The sequence below is a fragment of the Acomys minous genome (assembly GCF_964271855.1).
Source record: "Acomys minous genome assembly, chromosome: 6".
NCBI lineage: Eukaryota > Metazoa > Chordata > Mammalia > Rodentia > Muridae > Acomys > Acomys minous.
Window position 1 is genome coordinate 71,991,407 of NC_140487.1, and position 21,792 is coordinate 72,013,198.

Sequence of the window (21,792 nt, forward strand, 5' to 3'; positions counted from 1 at the left end):
TAAGGAAAAACACAGAGGAAACAAAATGAACTTTCCTCAAATAACCATTATTTTGAATGTTTTAAATTTTCCCAGTGTTTTAGAGTTGATAAAATAGTTTCTTGGTTAATGGCCAGCAAATGATTTATTGGTTGAATTATCAAACATGGAGCGCCTTGATGACAATATAAAATAAATGGGTAATTCACCAGAAACTGACTTTAAGGTTCTGACTTTAATACTATAACAACAAAATATAGTTTGTCTAGCAAGCTCCTATTATAACTGCTAGGTAGTAAAAGCAGCTATCCAAATCCATTCATTTTTCTCCTGAAAACAGGTGGTAGAACTCCCAAAATACAGGTGAGCGAGTATTAGTGATGGTTGGGTTTGCTAACCTAGCACCACAGTCCCAGCCTTAGGACTCAGAAGCAGCTGGACGGAAGACACGGGAGGAAGGGAGGCTGCTGGAAACAGAGCTACCCCGACTTCCGGCCTGTGCTGGCTCTGAGGCAACACGCAGGGTCTGAGACCAAAGAGGAAAACGGCTTTGGATGTGGCTAGGAAGGAGGCAGGCCTCTCAGGACGGAATTGGTGGGTTCAAATGCAGTGCCAGCCGAACATCAGGAACTGGGGGGTTTCTTCTTGGCTTCCAGGTCCTTTTTAATCTCTTCAAGCTTTTTAGCCAGGTTTGGCATCTTTAAAAAGAAAAAAGGAGCATTATAATTTTGCTATAGATATAAAGAATAACGAATATTCTTCCACGTCTCTTTCTTTAAGGACAGATGGCTTCGCCATGGCTTTGAGTTCCTCTGGAGGTGACACACTCAGTGGTGTACTTCCTGGCTTCATACCTACATACGTAAGCTAGGCTCCCTCTGCAGAGTCAGGCCCAGCTCTCCCTTTAGATACACACTCCGCCCTTCAACTCAGGGCCAGCTAAGATATATATGTATATATATATATGCAACAAATGATAAAGCAACAAGGTCCCTGGCTAGAAAACGACATTCAAGAGATGGGAATCTTTCTGTCACACTAAACTCTTAGTACAGAAGAAAATATAACCCCTTGTCTTTCGGATCCCCATCTGGTTGTGACACCCCGTTTTCTACACCTTATCCTTGCAGGGAGGCTGACTGAACTCCCCACTTCAGCAAACTGTCTTCTTTACACAAGCCATGCTTTCTAAGCGCACATCCGCAATGCTCCTGTGGTTATATGGGACATGCGTGCTTCTGTGAGTTCAGTTACGTTTTCTTTCTTTTGTTTTTTTGAGATAGGGCTTCTCTGTGTAGCCCTGACTGTCCTGGACTCACTTTGTAGACCAGGCTGACCTTGAACCCACAGAGATCCGCCTGCCTCTGCCTCCCGAGTGCAGGGATTAAAGGCGTGCGCCACCACCGCCTGGCCAGTTACTTTTTCTAAGCACAGAAAAGCTATCTATGAAACTAAGGACTCACTCTTAAGGACCTCATTTATTCTAATAGGCAAACCACCCTGCGAGAGAAAAACAATCATGAAACAGTTACGGGAAGCCAAAAAAGGCATGAATAGGGCCACTTACATCATAGTTCTGAGCCAGGTACATTCCAACCACGTTGCCCAAAGTGAATCCAAGCTGAAAGAACAGAACAGGAGAGTTAGGCTGCAACGACGCCATCGTGAGCGGCCAACCGAGCTGGCCACACGGGCTACATCTCCCCGAGAAGAACCTGGCAGGTGAATGCTCAGAGTGTCACATCTTTCTTCTATGACACAACCCCCCACACACACACACATGTATGCTATGCGCCAGCATTAGAAAGCCCACACCAGAATAAATGGTGGCTCCAAGCAAGGTTCCCGTACCCCCTGAGAGCCCCATAAAGTCCTGAATGGAGGTCTAGAAACCAAGGTATGGTTCAGATTTTGTTACTATTTATTTGTTGTAGGTGCTGTTACTCCTGTCCACAGCTGATAAAGAACAGCAGTCCAGTTACGCACACCCACTGAGGCTGGCATGGTGGCCCGCTCTTGCCGTGCAGCATTCAGGAGACCGAAGCAGAGGATCCTCGGCAAGCAGAGGCCATCCTGGTCTACACAGAGAGTCCGAGCTACACAGCAAGACTTGGTCTCAAAACAACAACAAACAAAAAAATTCATTTGAATAAAAAAAAGTTTAGAAAAGAAAGAGACTCTCGGAGTTCAGTCTCTCCATATTTCAAAAGAACTACAGCGATTTGCCCAGGTACTCCCACAAGCAGCACCGGACAACTTGAGTTACTCAGAAACTCGGGACCACAGTGGCAGAAGAGAGCAGGGGACTGTGACACGTCACTGAGCCTAGCACAGCGCCACGGTGGGGACTAAAGGGCAGGACACGTAAGGTCTGTGGCTCCCATTCAATGACAAACAGGACAGGAACAATTTTGAGAGATCTGTAAATGTTTGTTCCGCTGGGTGAATATTTGCCTGAAAATTTAGAATACCCCCTTTACATAGTGGGCCAGAGTCGCACTGCTTTGTATTTTAATGACAATTCTGCTTCCCCTCAGTGACTTTTTACTTCAGAGCTCGCAATGCAGGCTAATTTCTAACTTAATAAGTTCAAATTGGTGTCTACATTTTTTCCCCATTATTTTGTTTAAACTCTGCTGTTTCTGCTTAATCTCAATAGAGAAGTTAAAGCAGAAGTCAAAGGACAGCATTTAATGTGCTGTCTATCAATCATGCATGATCTTCCCACTAGACGCAGGTGAGGCACAGATGGGGCACTGGAGAGATGGACCAGCAGTTACGAGCACTGCCAAGGACCAGGGGACCAGAGTTCAGTTCCCACCACCATGTTAGTCAGCTCCAACCAACTCCAGCAATAACCAACACCTTACTGTGCCCTCTGCGGGCATCCGCATGCTCGTGAACATACTGCACCCCACCCATTAAAAACAGTAAAAATAAACCCTAAGGGATGAAAAAACAAAAAACAAGAAACACAACTGGGTCTCTGCTACACTTAGCCTTTGAGTTCCAAAAGCAATTTTAAGTTGGTTTGCTGTTACAAGGACCACAAAAGAGGCTGTCCAGTTCCTAATCGCTGACCGTTTTCTGATGCTTTTTAAACATCATCCACAGTGGCAAAGAGAAGCAGAATTGTGTTTTGTTTTCCTCCTCGCTCTAGTCGATTCAAACCGTGAGGTTTTTTTAAATCCAGGGAAATAATTAAACTTGAGACAAAACTTGAAAGGGGGCGGGGGAATCCTTGAGGACACTAATCCTAATACTTAACACAAAGAAAATGGGACTGAGAAAACATGAAGAGCTCTGGCTGCTTGGGAGCCATCTGCACACCCTCAGAGGAGCCCCCTCAGCCTGCCCCAGCTTTGCTGAGCTGCACCTCCTGACCTCTAACACAGCCAACACTGAAATGTTCCAGCTCACACTTAGAATTCCTGATCCTTACTATGTGTGTCTCAAAATAAACATGGGCTATATAATGTGGCTCTATTTTGGCAATGTCACCAAGCGTTGGGGCACAAGAGAAAGGAACAGTTTTAGAACACAAAGCAAAACCAAACCCACGGGCCTTTATAGACGCCACCCTAGTCTAGTTTCAGAATGCTATAACGAGACATTTTAAATACGATGCACAGAAGAATGTGAGATGTGTCACTCATTCAGAGAAACATGGAGAACCCAGGAGGTCAGGAAAGCGTGCGTGCTTCAGGAGATGGTCAATAGGTAGGAAAAGGCAAGAAAAATAAGGCTAAACCTGACCTCTGGCATCCGCACGCACAGCCACGTAGCCCTGCATATTCATGTGTACAGACACACACACGAAATAAATAAAAATTGTAAAATGTTTGCCTTTCACATGATACCATCAAAGAGAAAGGACAAACCACAAAATAGAATTATTTGCAAAGCACATATCTGATGGCATTTTTGTCCATATAAAGATCTTTCACAATTAAATAACAGAGAAACATAATTCAATTTAAAGAGAGGGGGAAGTTTTGAGTGGATTTCTCTCCAAAGAAGACACACAGTCAAGAAGCCAGTGAGACGTTTGAAATCAGTTAGTCACTGAGGAAACGCAAATCACAACCATGAGGAGCCATGTCACACACATTAAGATGGCTTGACTCCAAACAAAAACAAAACAAAACCGAACAACAAATGTTGGCAAGACACAGGGCCTGAGGGTTTGTATACTCTACTCTGCTGGTGTGCAACTGCACGGCCAGTCTGGAAAACCATCAGGCCGCTTCTCAAAGAGCTGAGTGCAGAGTTCTATGATGTGACAACTCCAGTGTGGGTATACACCAAAAAGCAGAAAATGTAAGCCCCCACAGAAATGTCTGCATCAATATTCCTGGTTAACCACTCCTAACAAGCAAAAGCGGAAACAACTGGTGAGTTGACTAAGCAAACGTTGCAGATAGACATTGTAAGAAGAAATGAAGCATTCACTGATCCAGGCTGTACTACAGACCAGCCTTGATAGTGTTGTCAGGGCCAGTCAGAAGAGACCTTATGTTGTATGATTCTACACACACACACACACACACACACACACACACACCAGACCATTCCACAGTGATATAAAGTAACCAGTGACTGTCCAGGTTGAAGAGGGAAATGAAAAATGAATCCTAAAAAAAAAAAAAAAAGAAAAGAAAAATGAATCTTACACTATACAGTTTCTTTTTATATAAACTCAGACAGGGGTGGTGGCTACACAATCTGAGCATAGGAAAGCAATGAATTATATACATTAAATGGATAAAGTCCTGTCTCAATGCCAAAATGAAAACAAAAAATTGGTAAAATAACGTCAGCAACCTGGGCTGAAACTGGAAGAAACCAAAGGCAACTTTGTGGCTTCTGCACTGGGCTTTGTTACAAAGAACTAAAGTCCAGAGGAGCAAATGGCAATCAGCCAAATGAGTGGGGAGTCTGCACATGAGGAGCCCAAAACTACAGTCAACGTCCTTTCCTAACACAGGAACACATCGTCAACTATGCTTTATCCACTAACACTGAAGAAGCACTAGCTGCTACAAGGAACAGGGCCTACTCCAAGACACGCCCATCTGTCATCGGCTCAGGCCCCGCCCCTTAGGAAAGTTGCTGTGTCTGGAGATCAGCAAATAAAACCACAATGTTTATCTGCGTAGCTCCTGGCAAAGGCCCAGAGTGGCTGACAAGTCCGAACTGTGACTCATCAAATTATATTTTCAAAAATAACATAGCCAAGCCCAAGTCACAGAGAGGGGTTTCTGGAGAGATGGCTCGGAGGCTCAGAGAACATGCTATGCCTAGCACACCTACACCATGCAGCTCAAGACTACCTGTAACTCACCAGAGAACCTAACACCTCTGCCCTCCAGGCGTGCACACACCCACACGTGTGCACAAACACACTTAAAATAATAAAAATAAATCTTAAATACATTATTACTCAAATATACCACATGTTAGTATTGAAAAGGAAACCTAAAAATGATATTTAGTTTATGGTAAGAACATTGACAACTTAAAACTATACATTAACTAACTAGAATTAATAAAAAGTTAAGTTGATAAAGTATTTTTAAACGTTACTTATTTTACCTGATGGGTGTCTTACCACATGTATAACGTATACCACTTGCGTGCAGTACTCACAGAGGCCAAAAGAGGACATCAGATCCCCAAGCCTGGAGTTATAGTTCAGATTCAAAAAGGAGTAATCAGAAGCCTTCCCAAGGAGGCACGTACGCACACCACCACCTCTGTGTCTTAATTCTTAAACTTGGTGTTTTATAGCTGCTTCAAGTAGAAAAAAGCAAAAAAGCAACAACAACAAAAAACCTACATTCTGAAAAAAAAAAAAACCTACATTCTGGGCAGTAAACCTAAAACCCTTCAATGCTTCCTAGAAAGCATCTTTTTAAGAGGTAAGCTATGTTTTATATTCAATAATATCGCTTAGACAATAAATGAAGAAAAAAAAACAAGAAAAATAATTAACTCCTTAACATGCTAATAGTCAACAGTGGCACATGAAAAATCCTGCTGGGAAAGGTGCTAGCCCTGAAAGAAGCTGGAGCAAATATCCCACTAGCTTATAACCAACAACAGTAATTCCGTGAAAAAAGAAGACCTAAAACTAATGAGGGGATCTGTTCCAGGACACCCCCACACCAACATCTGCACTGTTCAAGCTGGTTGCACAACTGAACAGAAACCCACCCACATCTCTGGCACACTCTATCCCTGTAGATCACTCAGAACACCTACTGCAGCGTGCGGCCTCAGAGACAGTCCGCCCCACTGTGCTATTTAGGAATGGCGCAGAAGCGGTACACATGCCACACACAGGCAATTGTCTCCTAACATTTTCCACCCACGGATAGTTAAGTGTGCAGATGGGCTCAGCAGTATGGAAGGCTGACTGTAAATGAAATCAGTCACTAAGTGTTGACTGTGTCCCTTTCGCGTCAGCCAGAGCGGGGGACCCTCTACCTCACCGCCTGAACTCCACCGCAGCTGGCTCCTGCTGCTGCTTGGAGAGCATCAGGCAAGAGCATCAAGCAAATGACTCACCCTGAACACAGCAAGCCTGGAGACCTGACGGCCACATGAAAGGCGACGTTCTGGAGCTCTTGTTAACTCCTGGGCCTCACAACCTCATGAAGCCACTATTATTGCCTAGCTTTATGCTGGGGAAACTGAGGCAGAGAGCAATTAGAGCTCCTACTCAAGACTACACAGTAGCTCCAGCCTGGAAAGTGGCTCAGCAGGGGAACACCCTTGCCACCAAGCCTGGCAACCTGAGTTCAACCTCCAGAACCCACATGGGGGAAGCAGAACCAACTTCTGGAAGGTGCACGCCCCCCTCCCCCCAGGTAGAGGCAGGCACAATAATAAGGAGATAAATAAATAATTGCAATTTAAGAAAGAATCTTTGCTGAACTGAAAACGCACCTACTGTATTACATGATTTTTAAGAAAAGGCAGCATCAACAAGTGAATACAGATGTCAGGCATAGGATATCAACAATGAAACCATTTTAATGAATAAAATGAATAATAAAAGAGATGGCTCAGAGGTTAAGGGCACTGTATGCTCTTCCAGAGGTCCTGAGTTCAATTCCCAGCAACCACATGGTGGCTCACAGCCATCTATAATGTGATCTGATGTGCACTGTATACATAATAAATAAACAAATCTTGGGCTGGAGAGATGGCTCAGTGGTTAAGAGCACCGACTGCTCTTCCAAAGGTCATGAGTTGAATTCCCAGCAACCACATGGTGGCACACAACCATCTACAATGAGACTGGTGTCCTCTTCTGGCTTGCAGGCAGGATATTGTATACATAATAAATAAAGAAATCTTTAAAAAAACAAAAAAATAAACAAATCTTTAAAAAAAAGAAAGAAGTCAAAGAGCATGTCAACATTTCAAATGTGGGAGCTAAGTATAGGGAAAGAGGAGCAATCGACCCAGTTGGGTAGAGTCTGAGAGAAAGGCAAACAAGAAACGTTGACAGTTGATACTGGGGATCTGACCGCACAGAAAGGCAATCAAGGTAGTTCTGGAAGCTGTGAGTTTAGATGTCAAAGGAGACAGCTTGACACAGAACACACTCCCTAATGGTAAATGCAAGAGCCCAGCCCGCTCAAGACCCAGGCTTAAGCAACTCAGGGCAACTAAGAGAAGAAAGCAGCAGCCAGTGAGCACCAGCAAGGTTACAGAAACAGATGCAGGCCACCCTCACTCTTGACTCCACACCAGCAAGGTTAGAGAGACAGATGCGGGCCACCCTCACTCTTGATTCTGAGTTACAGCATGCCAGGACCCAGGCAGCACAAGTACGCAGGCCCCCAACGCTGAAAGGGGATGAGTTCAGGAGGGCGTGATCTAAGTTACAGCGGCTGGGCAAGGGTTACAGACCACTGGAGCAGGACTACAGGTGATGTGACAAGCCGCAGCAGGGCTCCTAACTGAATGCCCATCCAGTTGTCCTGTCGTTGTTTTAACTATAGCCAAGCTGGAGTGAGGCGAGGAGTGCAGTGTGGAAACAGCGATAGTGAGTATCCCTTTTAATCCGAGAAGAGAGGGCCATACAAGCAAGACCGATCAAATGCACAACTTTTCAGCAGACCCCTAGACACACTAAGGAAACATCTCAAGAGGGTTATAATGTATGGAGTCACACCGGGGACCCTCTCCTAGGGAACCCTCTCCTAGGGAACCCTCTCCTAGGGAACCCTCTCCTATCGTCTGTGGGAGGCCAATTACCATTTCTGATACCTTACAAAAAAGAAAGGGCAGTCAGTCTCTCAACCTTTATTGAGTGCCAGTGTTTAATGTATTGGCTCCTTCTGAGACCTCCCAAGGTACAAACTGAAGCACTGAAAACTTAAATAATCCAGCCAAACCCCCACATCTTGAGAACAAGGTTTGGGTACAAATTCAAGTGTGGTTCTAAACTCTTAAACATTAGGCCATGATGGCCAGTGTTTTGTACGTGAAACGGCTCATGTAAAGAGCAATATGCGCACAAGTTAAGAGTGTTTGACCAATTGCCACAATATGAAAGTTGATTCCACTCTGCCCATGTTTACCTACAATGAGGAGGGGACAGACTCACGACAAAAGAACAACAGTTACATCTCAGCTCGGCATCTAAACGGTTGACTTCAGCGTCTCTCCTTAAACGTTGACAATGCTGAGATCTCAAATCAAAACCCACATTAGTACAGAGCGGTTTAGTCCCACACCAAACAGACTCATTAGGACTATAACTGTGTCGTCTTACCCTAGCTGCTTGATACTGCTTTTCAAAGTGACTCCTAACAAGTAAACGGCTGTTCATTACTCCTCCGTCCTAGCTAACACCTAGTTAGGTCTCTTGAGAAACCCTCAGAGGCAACAGGAGCAGCAGTCTTCCGGGGGCAGTTATGTCAACAATCTTGCTTGGGCTAACTGGGTTAAAAGCAACTCATTCCCAGAGCACCAGGCGGCCACTGACCATCTTTTAAAAAAAGAGGATATCAGCTTCATTAGGTGATCAAACAACAAGTTGGAAAACTTTCATCTGAAAGTTTGGCAAGTTCTCCGGGTATGCTCAACAGGCAATTTTAGAAATACTCGATTTCTGCCAGAAAACCTGTTAACTCAAAAAGTAAATACTTTTACACTCCCCTCCCAAAAAAGGGAGGTTCTACAGAACTACTTGTAGGGCAGTCTGACTCACTCCTCAAAGCGTGCAAACTCTAAGATCTAAAGAGGGCTCCGGGAGTCTTTCGCTCGGACCTCGTGAGGTGGCACTCTAGGGTCTCAAAAAAGCCAACCACCAGGCCAAAATGGGGTGGGGTAGGGCAGGAGCCAAGTCATTAAGGACTTCTCTGACCAAACTGAGTACGAGGACAACTCAAAGAGCTCACAGTAAGTGGTCTTGAAAACGCACCAATCACCCTGACCCCTCAAAGTTTTCGGAACTTGAAGGATTGCATGTAAACCCAGCAAAGACCAAAGGATTTGGGAGAAGACTGGAGGAAAGCTGCGCGAGCTACCCGGAGGGGCGGCGACCAGCTCGAGCCCCAAGTTCAGAGCCGTGCACCGTTGACCCGGGACCCCGGCAGGACGAGGCGACCGCGGGGCTCGATCCTCGGAGGCCCCACTCACCAGGAACTGGAGCATGATGTCGGTGGGGAAGGCGAGGAGGGTGAGAAAGGCTCTTCAACTCCAGCAAGACTCAGGGACTCCTCCCCAGCGCGAGGGCGGAACCCGCCGTCAGGTTCCGGTTTACGCCCCGCCCCCTCCATGCCCGGAAGCGACTCGCGGAACCGCAGCGCCCTCTGACGGCCATCGCGGGGAAGCAGGAGGGTGAGATGCAAGAGTCTTTGAACCCAAAACCTCTGTAAAGCTGAGGCCCAGGAATGTACATTATTCCAAGCACTTTGGCAATTGTGATAACAGTCAGACTCCTTTGGGGACCTCCTGGCATTATTAACCAGGGTAGGGGTGAGGTGGCGGGTCTCGTGCCAGGCGAGCAGCTAGACTATCCTGGGAGCCTTTACAAAGCCCACGCTAATCGCCCCCCAACAGCGGACTCTCAGACGAAAAGGGTTTCATTTTTGAAAAGCCAACAAAACGTGCTATGCAACGTACTTAAGCGTAGTCCTCAGACCGGTGAAAGAGGTTGGAGAGAGATCTTGGGAGTCTGGCACAGCTGGATCCAAGTGTGATTGCTGGCAGCTACCAGCAACTGCCTAATCTACCTCAAGTTTACTTCTGCCTGTGCAAGTGGAGCGCGAATTAGCTACCATATAGGAGCCAACGATGAACGTGGGCAGTGAGCGCTGGGAATCCCCTTCCCAGTCCATCCATTCTTGCCCTCTCACCTCCTTCATACACAAGCACACGGAAACTACCCTCCTTACTTTGCTTTCAATCTTCCAAATTCACCTTTATCTACTTCAGTGGAGCTCTGGTTTCAATGATCAGAAAAACAAATCATGGCTGAGAATGCTAAGTCTCAAACCCTGGGACAAATGGCTGAGGTGCCTATTTAACATATCCAAGTGACCTGTCCTCCAGGTTCCCCCAGCATTTAGTCCCTCCCTACCTGTTGCAGGGTATAGCTGGCATACCCAGCCCTCTACCCAGAACTCCCTAGGCCTAGCCCAGAGGCGGGGCTGCCCTTTCCCAAGAGACTCCGCCCCCCCCCCTTTTTTTTTTGTACCTTTAGCCTTTAGCCCCTGAGTTCTGGGTCTCTCTCGACTCTCCTCATAGGACCCAACTCAGGGTCCTGTTCACTCTGGGCTTTCCCAGATGTCCCTGCCTCTGGCTATATCTCTCCCTTTTATCTACAATAAACCTTCTCCTCCACCATACCTAGGAGCAGTAATGTTCTTTCCTTTCGTTTTTATGTCTTTTGTTTTTTCATTCAGCGCAGTCCTTATCAGAATTTCCCCTCCATTTCTGCATTTCTCCGTCCATCTGTTCCATTGCTTCTCTCACTGTCCCTCCTCCCCACTCCTCTGCCAAACTGACAAAAGATCTGATCAGAGGGGAAAAAAAAATAGATACTACACAAAGATCACACACCATCAAAGGCAAGGCCCATAGGTTTGATATATTCAAATGTATTAAAGTTGAGGAAAAAATAACCCAGTAGACTTTAAGCAAATATTTACAATGAAAATGGGGGAGGTTTTTTTAAATGAAAACTCCAGATTGTTCTATTTTACCAGTAAAAACTCAGAAGCCAGATGCTGGGGTGAAAAACTTGCTAGCTCAGAGAGGCAAAGAAAGCACCCCGCTGACCTGCCTACTCAGCTCACATCCTGATGGAAAAGGCCCAAAAGGTTCACTAGCTCAGCTGGCAGCCCAGGAGGAAAGGGCCAAAAAAACCCCCAAGGCCAAAAAGCCAACAGCCAAGGAACTGAAGAGCTAAAGAGCAAAAAGCCAAAGAGCTCCTTCTACTCCCGCTTGCTACATTAAATACCCCTCAGCTCAAAGTCTCTTCTACTCTTTAATCCCTGTCAGCTAGTTTCTTGCTCTGCCTCTTGACCCCGGGTTAACTTTATTGAATCCTGTGTACAGAAAGCTCTTGGATTAAAGGCATGTGTGTGCTAGGACGGGCTTAGTCATCTGTTTACAATAAACAGAAAGTTCTTGGGTTAAAGCTGTGTGTTAGGGCTCAACTACACTAAACCAAAGACAGGTTTTTACAGTTCACAATCTCAGGGATCACAATGGGATCAAAGATCCTGCAGCAGGAAGGGAGCATTTTGAATATATTATGTATTACCTCCTAGTCATTAAAAAAAAACATAACCCACTATACCAGCAAGTTTTATGTCAACTTGATACAAGCTAGAACATCAGAGAGAAGGAAGCATCAATTGAGAAAATGCCTCCATCAAGATCCAGCTCTAAGGCATTTTCTTAGTTATTGATAAATACAGAAGGGCCCAGCCCATTGTGGGTGGGGTCACCTCTGGGCTGGTGGCCATGGGTTCTATAAGAAAGCAGGCTGAGCAAGCCAATGGGTACAAGCCAGTCAGCAGCACTCCTCCACAGACTGCATCAGCTCCTGCCTCCAGGCTCCCCCGCCCTGCCCTGACTCCCTTAGATGATGAAGAGAGGTAAGGGAGTGTAAGCAGAATAAAGCCTTTCCTCCCCAGCTTGCTTTTCAGCCATAGTGTTTCACTGCAGCAATAGAAACTCTTAACACAGCCACCAAAGAAAAAATAATAAGCCCCTCCCCAAAGGCCAATAACACACACAATGCAAAGCAATGCCACTTTATGTCCATCAGAGTGATTTTTTTTTAAGTGCAACAATTGGGCTGGGGAGATGACTCAGAGCTTAAAAGCACTGGCTGTTCTTCCAAAGGTCCCAAGTTCAATTCCTAGAAACCACATGGTGGCTCACAACCATCCATGAGATCTGATGCCCTCTTCTGGTGTGCAGGCACACATGCAGGCAGGATACTGTAGACATAATACATAAATAAATCTTTTTTAAAGATTAGGTGTATGCAATGTTTTTAGGTCTAGATAGATGTTTTAAGTTGATAGAGATGAGATATAATAGATACTGATTTTCATTCAGAACTTTTGTTTTGTTTTGTTTTCAAGACAAGTTCTGTGTTAGCCTTGGCTATCCTGAACTCACTTTGTAGACCCAGGCTGGCCTCGAACTCACAGTGATCCACCTGCCTCTGCCTCCCAGGTGCTGGGATTGAAGGTGTGCGCTACCACACCTGGCTTCATTCAGAATTTTAGACTCACCAAGATAGGAAAGATGTTTTCTTCAAGTTTGCCAAATACAAATAGCCAAATTACTATGAATGTAACATTTATATAATTCCTGATTGTTTCATGGTTCTTCTTGCTGAATGTAGTTTGTTTTATTTATGTGTAATAATATATATGTATATGTAAAATTTTGGAAAAAAAAGGTGTATGTCAATGACTGATACTTATTACAGCATTTAAATTGAAATGGTGTATAACTTATAAATATTTTAATTGAAAGGATTAATTAGATGATTAAAGGTTTTCCTGAGACCCAGATATTCAGCCTAAAAGTATCACCCTACAAATCACTCACTCCAATGGGAAATAACCTTTACATCTAACCAAGAGTTCACTCATACAGGCATGTGCCACTGCTGCACCCAAAAAAGAAGTTTTAAAAACAACTGGGGAAAGCTGGATACAGAAGAAATACTAGAAAGCTTTGGGTTCTATAGTAAAATATCTAAATCATTGAAATGTTATTGAGGGAGATGTGCTTAGGAATCATTTCGGCAACTGCGAACCCCAGATACATACACATGGAAGAGAACACAACTGTGCACACCACTGACTAGTACTCCAGATAAGACGGAGGAGTCCACTGTACACGGACCTCAATTCTACAGACGATCCAAAATTTTCAAAATAACGTGGGGAAAGTGGTATTTAGAAAAGGCTAAATTGGCCAGGTGTGGTGCACACCTTTAATCCCAGCACTCAGGAGGCAGAGACAAGCAGATCTCTGTGAGTTCCAGGCCAGCCTGGTCTGTTACACAGAGAAGCCCTACCTCAACACTGCCCAGGCCCCCCAAACTCAAGCCTTGTACAGCACAGATAAAAGTAACTTGTCAAAGCCACAATAAGAATCATTATAAAGAAAACGTTGAATTACCAACTTCAGTATATTAGCTGAGTAAAAATGAATTAATAGCCTACATTAACTTTGTCAGGAATAGAGAGCCTTTCCTCTAAATGCTAAGACTCTGTAAATCAAAGCATCTAAAACCTGGCTCTCTACCCTTTGCTTTGCCAAGGAACCCATAAATAACAGTTCCCATGTCTCCCATATGAGGCCTCGGCCAGGCCTTCCTATTCTACCCACTACCCTCTGCTGCAGGAAGTAACAATTGCATGCAGATGTGTTGCTGCTGCTGCTGCTGCTGCTGCTGCTGCTGTCACCTCCCTCCCTCCCTCCCACACTTTCCCACTGCCCTGCTGACCTCTGAGCCAGTCGCCTGCCCTTCTGGAAGAACTGATGAGTAAGATAGACAATGCTGGGCCACTAAAATGTGGCTACAAGGCATTTGCCACCAAGCTCAACAGGCTGAAATCCTCATGAGGAAAAGAAAACCACCTCGCCCGAGCTGGGAAAGAACTGCCCCCTGTGCAAGCTATCACTTTCTTCGGCAGCTCCACATCCATCACAGGCTTATAAAATGCTGAGGCTTTGGCGACAGTAAGTTTACACTTGGTTATTTGTATGTGGGTGCATCCGGGCCACCATGCACATGCAGAAGTCAGAGGACATGCTAGTTAGTTCTCTTTCTCTCCTAGGTGTATTCCAAAACCCGAACCCAGGCCATCGGACTCGGCGGCCAACAAACACCTTTATGTACTGCCAGCCCAATGCTATATTCTTGGTGACAATGGCTATGTGGAGGCAGAGGTCAGCGGCAGAGCATTTGTCTACCTTAAGTGAGGTCCTGGGCTCGTCCCAAGATCACAGAGGACAAGAGTGGGCCAGTGCAGCAGCAGGCAGGAGACTTTGGACCACTCACCTCCCCAAGATTGTGCCTACTAACAGGATGCTTTCTAGTCAAAGGCTGTTGTTTAGCTGGTGGGCAGCAAGTTACTCTCAAAATATAACAATGACCAAGTCTTTTCATGAAGATGCTTAAAAGCTGTCAAAAGTCTGTTGTAAGATTTAAAAAATAAAACCCATCAAGTGTAGCAGCATGGGACTAACAGTAATGCTCTGCGTCCACGTGAGTCAGGCCTCAGCCCTCTCAGCAACCTTGCTGTATCAGGAGACTGCTGCTGGAGGGAAGATGCACCTCCACTGATGGACACGGGGAGGCACTGATTATGTAAGCCTTTCATCAGTGGTAATCAATCACAGTAAGGAGAATATAAGCAGATGGCTCATTTGAGAACTGTCACGATCCTTTCAAGGTAACAAAGACAGGCTGCCTTGCCATTTGAAATGCAGGAGAGAGGCAAGGCTTACTGTAGGAGTCAGCTTGACTTTTTGGAGCCATTTGTTCTCACAGCAGGAGCAAGGCTGTAGTTTTACTACCCAAGCTATGCTAGAGTACCTGAGCATCGCAAAGGAATGAAGGACACTGGCTGAAGGCTGAAACAAACTGCTCTAGCTATGCACTTAGAATCACTGCAGGGGAAAACCACGAGCACTAAAATATTTTTTAAGAGTTTCAATAACTTCAAAAGACTGACATACATTTGCTTTATTTTTTAAAAAGTATTTTACTGTTCACAGGTGAGAGTGAGATGAGGCAGAGGTTTACAGAAAAGATGTCCATATATAAAGAACGAAATAGCAAAATATCTTTTGGTCATAATTTAGAAATAACATCATCTATAAAAAGGAGATGGTTTTCCTCAGTTCCTCTCTTCTACAGAAGAGTGTAAGCAAAGCTCTCAGTTCCTTGATATCCTCAGCAGGCCACGAATACGTCTGACAAGAGCCTGTATGAAACTGTAGCGGGATCGAACTTTGGAATATAACCCTTCGATGTCCAGAAGCTTCTTCTGTAGGGATTCTCCAAAAGCGCTGATGGCATCAGCCTGAAGCTGGAGGGAACAGATTGCCTTTCGTTACCGCACTGCTTTCTTAGGCATTTCACTCTGTCTCCCCACTTAGAACACCGACACGCTATTCTAATGCTGCTTTTCGTACATGAAGTAAGGTGAGAGCATCATTCAGAGGCAGAGCACATGTGGGCTTAAGCCTTGGGCTTAAAACCCAGCCCCACCACCACCCCACTCCCGCATACACTCGCAAAAGGCACTTTCCAACGTAATACAGTCAGATTTTGTAATGGGGTACCAAATTAATTAAAAATTTACATTTCTACCTCAGAATGTTTTTGTGCTTAAATAGCAACAATTGTTGATGCTGGATATACTGAGATACATACAAAAACAGCTCCAAAAGACACAGCAAAAGTTGTCAAAGGGCTCAAGAGATGGCTCAGTGGCTAAGAGCACTGGCTACTCTTCCACAGAACCTTGGTTCAAATCCTAGCAAGCACATGGCAGCTCAAAGCCATCTGTGATTTCAGTTCCAGGGAACCCAATGCCCCTTTCTTACCTCTATGGGCACCAGGCACACACATGGTGCACAGACATATACACATGGTGCAGACACACACACATGGTGCACACACACACACACATGGTGCACAGACATACACACAAGCAAAACATTCTTAGAGAGAACCAGGTTCCATTTCCAGCACCCATCTCAGGCAGCTCAGAGCCACCTCTAACTCTGTTTAGAGGCTCAGAAGCTGTCTTCTGGTCTACCAGGGTACCAGGCACACACACGGAACACATACACATAGACACACTTTCATGTACATGTAAATAAAGACTCCTTTTTTTTTTTTAAGGTGTCTTTAGAGCATGAAAGAAACGCTTTCTTTCCATTTTATCAACAAATCAGGTTTCCCTTTGAAAGAGAGGGGTATATGAGGACAGAACCTTACCTGGTCTACGTCATGCTGGCTCACTCCAGCCATCCCACTTCTGAAGTCCAGATTGGGTTCTGAGGAAAAGCAATCTGGAGTGAGAGACACAGTAAAGCAGCTCTGCAAGTGTGTCTACTGACAGAGGCCCTGCCTGCAGCGGCACGTGACGGGCAGGAGATGAGGGCCTGAAGCTCAGCTCTGAACACGGGAAGCCAGGGAAGCGCATCCCAGTCCAGGATGGGTCTCACATCCCCTAAGAGTCTAACTCATGTCATCTGTCTCAGAGCCCACCCCAGCACAAGAGCAGTGGCCTGTGTCTATTCTGGAAAATTAGCTGTGACATGACTCTGTGGCTGGGGCGAACGTTAACGATAGGAAAATGAAGGACAATCAATGAACAGGATCTGGAATAATTTCCCATGGCAGAAGGCAAAATACGAGAATCAGCTGTGCTTACTATTTGGCTCTCAAGCACTCACTGAGTAATCTGAAACACATAAAATTAAGGTTGCTTGGAATAGTAGGTGGTGTACATCCACAGCCCAGCTCCTCTGGAGGCCAGTCTGGGCAATAACATAAAACCTTGCTGCGAAAAACAGACAACACATAAAGAATGAGGCAGCTGGGACTAAAATGTACACACACTTCCGGCTCATTTGTTTTTGAGAACAGCTCACCGTGTAGCCTTCTGCTTTTAAATGAAGTCCTAGAGGCAAACACTGAATCTTGAGAATCCGTTGGAGTGCAATTTAACAGGTAATACTCCAGGTGGCGCCAAAGGATAAACAGGCAGGTCTCTATGATAACTGAGTCCAGGTTAAAGAAGAATCTCATCACCTATTTTTCACAAACAAGAACGGGAGAAGGAAGAGCGTGTGCTGGATTCTGCACCATGAACTTGCTCTAAGAGTCGGGGATGAAGTTCCATGTGCTTCAGAAACAGCCTCAGTGCGAGCTACGGGAGGTGAGGCCCACAGGACACTGTGGACTGGTCACTTGCCCAGACAGAAAGCATCTGCGTATTTTAAAGTACTCCTGGCCACTCTAGAAGGTAAGAATAAGAATAATATAGAAACACACCAGGTATATACTGGGCAAAAAGACAGGCCACAGGTCAGTGACCGTGCCCCTTGCCATATGGCTCTAGCTGAATAGTGAAGACTTAAGTAGGTGCTGCCGCATTTTGGGTGTGCATGCAGGGCTGCGGCTGCGGCTGCGGAAGGATACAGGAACACAGGGACAGCAGCTTGGCACGGTTATTGATCAGCTTCACCAGCCGACGTCTCGCTAAGACACACTTCTGTGCAGTAGAGATTTTATCAATGCCAGCAGGCATCACAGACTGGCACAACTAAGGAAAAGAAAGAAGGAGAAATTGTAACAACTTAAAATAATTTACTATGAACAGGTCCTTATAGTTAAGAACTGTGAAAACACTCAAATGTATGTATACTGCCTGGCAGACAAAAGTTCATTAGTCAAAAAATGGGCGTCAAAGCAGCAGTCAGTTCCCACGTGAATGTTCACCTGCTGCCTCTGAAAGTCTGCTCGACAGATACTTCCAACCCACACGTGGCCCAGCAGCCCCCAATGCTCTACTGGACTAAGACAACCAGCCTTTTCAAGCAGTAGGTGAAAAGCTGGCATGATCTGTCACGTATCTCTGGAGAGAGGGGCGTGGTGGATGTGTCAGAGAGAAAGTGATCAAAACTGACTTGCCATCCCGTCTGTTTGGAAACTTCTCCAAAACAAGAAGATGCTGAAGACACAAAGACAACTGCCCGAGGTCTACTGCAAGCTCCATTTCGCTGCAGCTTCTCAAGGGATTCCTGGGAACTCTTTCCCTGGGCAGCGCCTCCCGTTTTCTTGAGAGGAGCTATTACTGGCCTCGCGAAGTACATGCAAGGAAGCCCACTGCAGACCCTTCAGCAGCACTAAGCGCATCTTCCTTCCTCCCAGCTCACGCCCAGAACATCGGCCCCCGTTGGGGCAACAGTGACTTTTCAAGCCTCTCGGCCCATGATAAGGTTCATACCTCTTTTATCTCATCTGGGGGAAGCTGCTCTACGTTCTGCAGCTTGTTGACGCTGCGTCGGTGACTGTCATAATAGCTAAAGAAGTCACTGGCGCTCTGTTTCAGCAGGTAGACAATAATGCCCAAGCCAGGCAGGCGCCAATACGGAACGACTGGAAGCTGGGTATCTAAAAGGTAATAGAAACAGTGTTGTACTCAGACGCATTTTCTAGGATTTGTTTTAAGAGGAGAACATGAATGCAGTCCTCCACTACCACAAACGACGCAGCCTCCATCTGCGGAAATCGCAGGGGTCAGCACAGCCAGAGTGCAATGGATGAGCCTCACCCTGGGGAAACCACCTTTTGTGAATTTTAAGCCAGCTGTAAAAATTAAAGATGTTCTATAATTTAGGTCATGTTAATTAATTACAACCCAAGATTACAAAACACCACTGTTGAGGCTGGAGAGATGGCTTAGTGATTAAGAGCACTGATGACTTTTCCAGAGGAAGCTCCCACACATGGCTAACAACTGCCTTCTATAACTCAGTTCCGGAAGATCTGATGCCCTCTCCTGGCCTCCAAAGGCACTGTACACAAAAGGTGCAGACAAAGTTGCATGCAGGCAAAACAACTTGAACATGAGATAAAAATCAATCTGAAGCCAGCGGCTAAATGCTGCTATAGTTAGGTGCATACACAGAGCTGCAGCCCTTGAGAAACACGGCTGGTGAGCACCCTTCAGGAAGTGAAGATTTATGAAAAGTACACACCCAGCCATATTTACTTTTTAAGTGTTTATTGTATGTGTATGAGTGCTTTGTCTACATGCATGTATGTGCACCACATCCATGCCTACGGATGGTGTGAGCCACTGTGTGGTTCTGTGAACTGAACCTGGGTCTACTCAACAACAGGAAGTGCCCTCACCTGCTGAGCCACCTCTCTAGTCCACAAACCATATATACTTACAGGAACTCTTTATGCAGAGGCAAACAATTCTCACCGCACCCACTAGTCCCAGTTTCATGTATTTACTTCTAATTTGCATTGTTCTGGCTGCTGACATTCTCTCCAAGAAATATTTAACAAATAATCTGGAGTTCATTTTAACCTGTCTCACTTTAGAAACTTCCTCTGGGAGCAAAACAAAGCAACTTGCCTTTTACTTGGCTACCTTCCAGTGAGAGTACAAAGGAACAGTGAGTTTAGGAATAGTCTGGGCTATAAATTTAGTTTAAGAATAGCCTGGCTACACAGGGAAACGCTGTCTAAAAGAACAGAAATAAAGCTGGGTGTGGTGGCGCACGCCTTTAATCCCAGCACTCAGGAGGCAGAGGCAGATGGATGGCTATGAGTGTAAGGCCAGCCTGTTCCACAAAGGGACTCCAGGACTGCCAAGGCTACACAGAGAAACCCTGTCTTGGAGAAGGAAAAAAAAAAAAGGAATAGAAATGAGAAAGACACTGGTAGGTGACTTTCAATCAAAAGCAGCCTGTGGACAGGGTTCCTAATCATTCTATACCGAAGCCGGACTAGAAAAGGACTTTCCTATCACATCGGTAAGGGCGCACAGATTAGGATTCTCCCATGGTAATTACTTTATGCAGAAGTGTCCTTCCTTGCAGCAAAATTGGAAAACTACTGTCCTGACCTTCTGGACTAACCCTGAAGGCAGCACAGATGAAGTCAGCCTGCCTAGCTCCTCACACTTTACTGCCGGGTGACAGAAGTTCAGAGCACAAATACACAGCCCACTTTAGACACTGATTCAGCATGAACTGACTCAGCATCCAAAGTTAACTTGCTGTGTGTTCCTGCTTCTCACCCGGCTGGCTTTCCCTTCAGTCCTAGGGACTTCCTTTGAGGTCCCTGGGGTTATTTAAACTATATGCCCCCACATGGCTCTTCTAGATTCAGCCTCAAAAATCCAGAGATTTAGCTTAATCTCTTGTGCTTCCAGCCTCACACACAGATCTGACAATAGTACCTCCCACACTTCCTTTAAAAGGTCATTTTAAAAATCCCTGGTTAATAATTCATCAAGAACACAAGATGCAGACATGCATCCTCTCCCAAGAGTGCCATTCCTTACACACAAACAATGCCCGGGCTCACCTTGCCGTGGCCCATCTCTGTTAAGGCTCTCTGAAAGACTGGGGGTGAAGAGACACGTGGCATTCTGGAAGGTGGGGGAACTGTGTAGCATGAGTGACTGGCAATATTCCATTACATTGGCACAAATCTACAATGGAAGAAAAGGAGTAACTAAAATGTTAGGGTAAAAATTCCCCTAAGTCACAGAAATCTAGACTGTAGAAGAAAAAAGTCATAAATCAATTTGTGAAATTATACACAACTGCTATTTTTGTCAAATTTTCTAAAACCATAAAAACTTCAGGCACACAACTCTCACCCCCACTTACCTGCTGCATGGCCAGCTCAATCTCATCTCTCTTGCTCACCCTATCTCCTTCCACATTACCATCTTGAAATTTAAACTGCCGCAGTCTGTCGGAGCCACCAAAGCGACTTAGTAGGCCTAAGCACTGGCGCTAAGGAAAAAAGACACACTGTTCACTTTGGGCTGAAGGTGCCTGACACTGGGACCTCATTTTTCTTGAGGGGGAGGGGGAGTCACTGGGGAAGAGAATCAGTCTCGAAAGCACCTGATCACCTACTTCCTACTGAGACAATGAAGCTAAGCTTGTGGCAAAGAAGGAAAATACTAATTTTTTTTTTCCATAAAGAATCCCCAATATGCCGGTCACAGTGGCGTACACCTGTAATCCCAGCCCTCGGGAGGCAGAGGCAGGCGGATTGCTGTGAGTTCAAGGCCAGCTTGGTCTACAAAGCAAGTCCAGGACAGCAAAGGCTACACAGAGAAACCCTGTCTCGAAAAACCCAAAATAAAAAATAAAAAAGGATCCCAATATAACCTAAATGTTTATGAAGAAAATTTATGTCCTATATAAAAATATTTAAGAGTCCTTTATAAAACAGTTACAAAGTGAAATTCAAGTTAATAAACAAACGAAAGGTACAATGAGAAGGCAACTACAAGATTGTCAGTAACAAATCCTGTTCTGTCTACCAGGACTCAAACTTAAAGGGTAATTCCCGTTTCCCAGGACTCCCTGGAAGGGTTGGGAACTTATAGGCAGCCTTGGCAGATAAGATGCAGATGTTAGGGCCTGTGGGGTGGCTCCTCAGCAAGTAAGGGCCAAGCTTGCCAATCTGGCCTTGAGCCTGAGGCCTATATGTGGGAGAGAACAGACTCCTTAAGTTATCCTCTGACCTCC

At 45.4% G+C, this 21,792-nt stretch overlaps 2 protein-coding genes across 6 annotated transcripts in view; both read right to left on the reverse strand.

Annotated features, from left to right (window-relative positions):
* Window positions 1-195: 195 nt before the first annotated feature.
* STMP1 (short transmembrane mitochondrial protein 1) lies at window positions 196-9,776 on the reverse strand. The gene is made up of 3 exons (XM_084787001.1): window positions 9,640-9,776; window positions 1,547-1,600; window positions 196-677 (listed from the first exon to the last, which is right to left on the reverse strand). The coding sequence occupies exons 1-3, from the start codon at window positions 9,652-9,654 to the stop codon at window positions 603-605; spliced, it is 144 nt and encodes a 47-aa protein (XP_084643127.1). The 5' UTR covers window positions 9,655-9,776; the 3' UTR covers window positions 196-602.
* Window positions 9,777-15,214: 5,438 nt separating this feature from the next.
* Window positions 15,215-21,792, reverse strand: part of NUP205 (nucleoporin 205) — a 68,373-nt gene continuing 61,795 nt past the window's right edge. For 3 of the 5 annotated variants that reach the window (XM_084787622.1, XM_084787625.1, XM_084787624.1), the window contains exons 37-43: window positions 20,917-21,045; window positions 20,609-20,735; window positions 18,510-18,676; window positions 17,702-17,825; window positions 17,152-17,280; window positions 16,493-16,566; window positions 15,215-15,575 (exon numbers count right to left, since the gene is read on the reverse strand). In XM_084787622.1, the coding sequence (XP_084643748.1) occupies window positions 15,423-15,575; window positions 16,493-16,566; window positions 17,152-17,280; window positions 17,702-17,825; window positions 18,510-18,676; window positions 20,609-20,735; window positions 20,917-21,045 (903 nt within the window). In that variant the 3' untranslated portion in view covers window positions 15,215-15,422. Of the gene's footprint in view, window positions 15,576-16,492; window positions 16,567-17,151; window positions 17,281-17,701; window positions 17,826-18,509; window positions 18,677-20,608; window positions 20,736-20,916; window positions 21,046-21,792 lie in introns of those variants that run through there. The other 2 variants (XM_084787623.1, XM_084787626.1) reach the window with 2 other exon arrangements.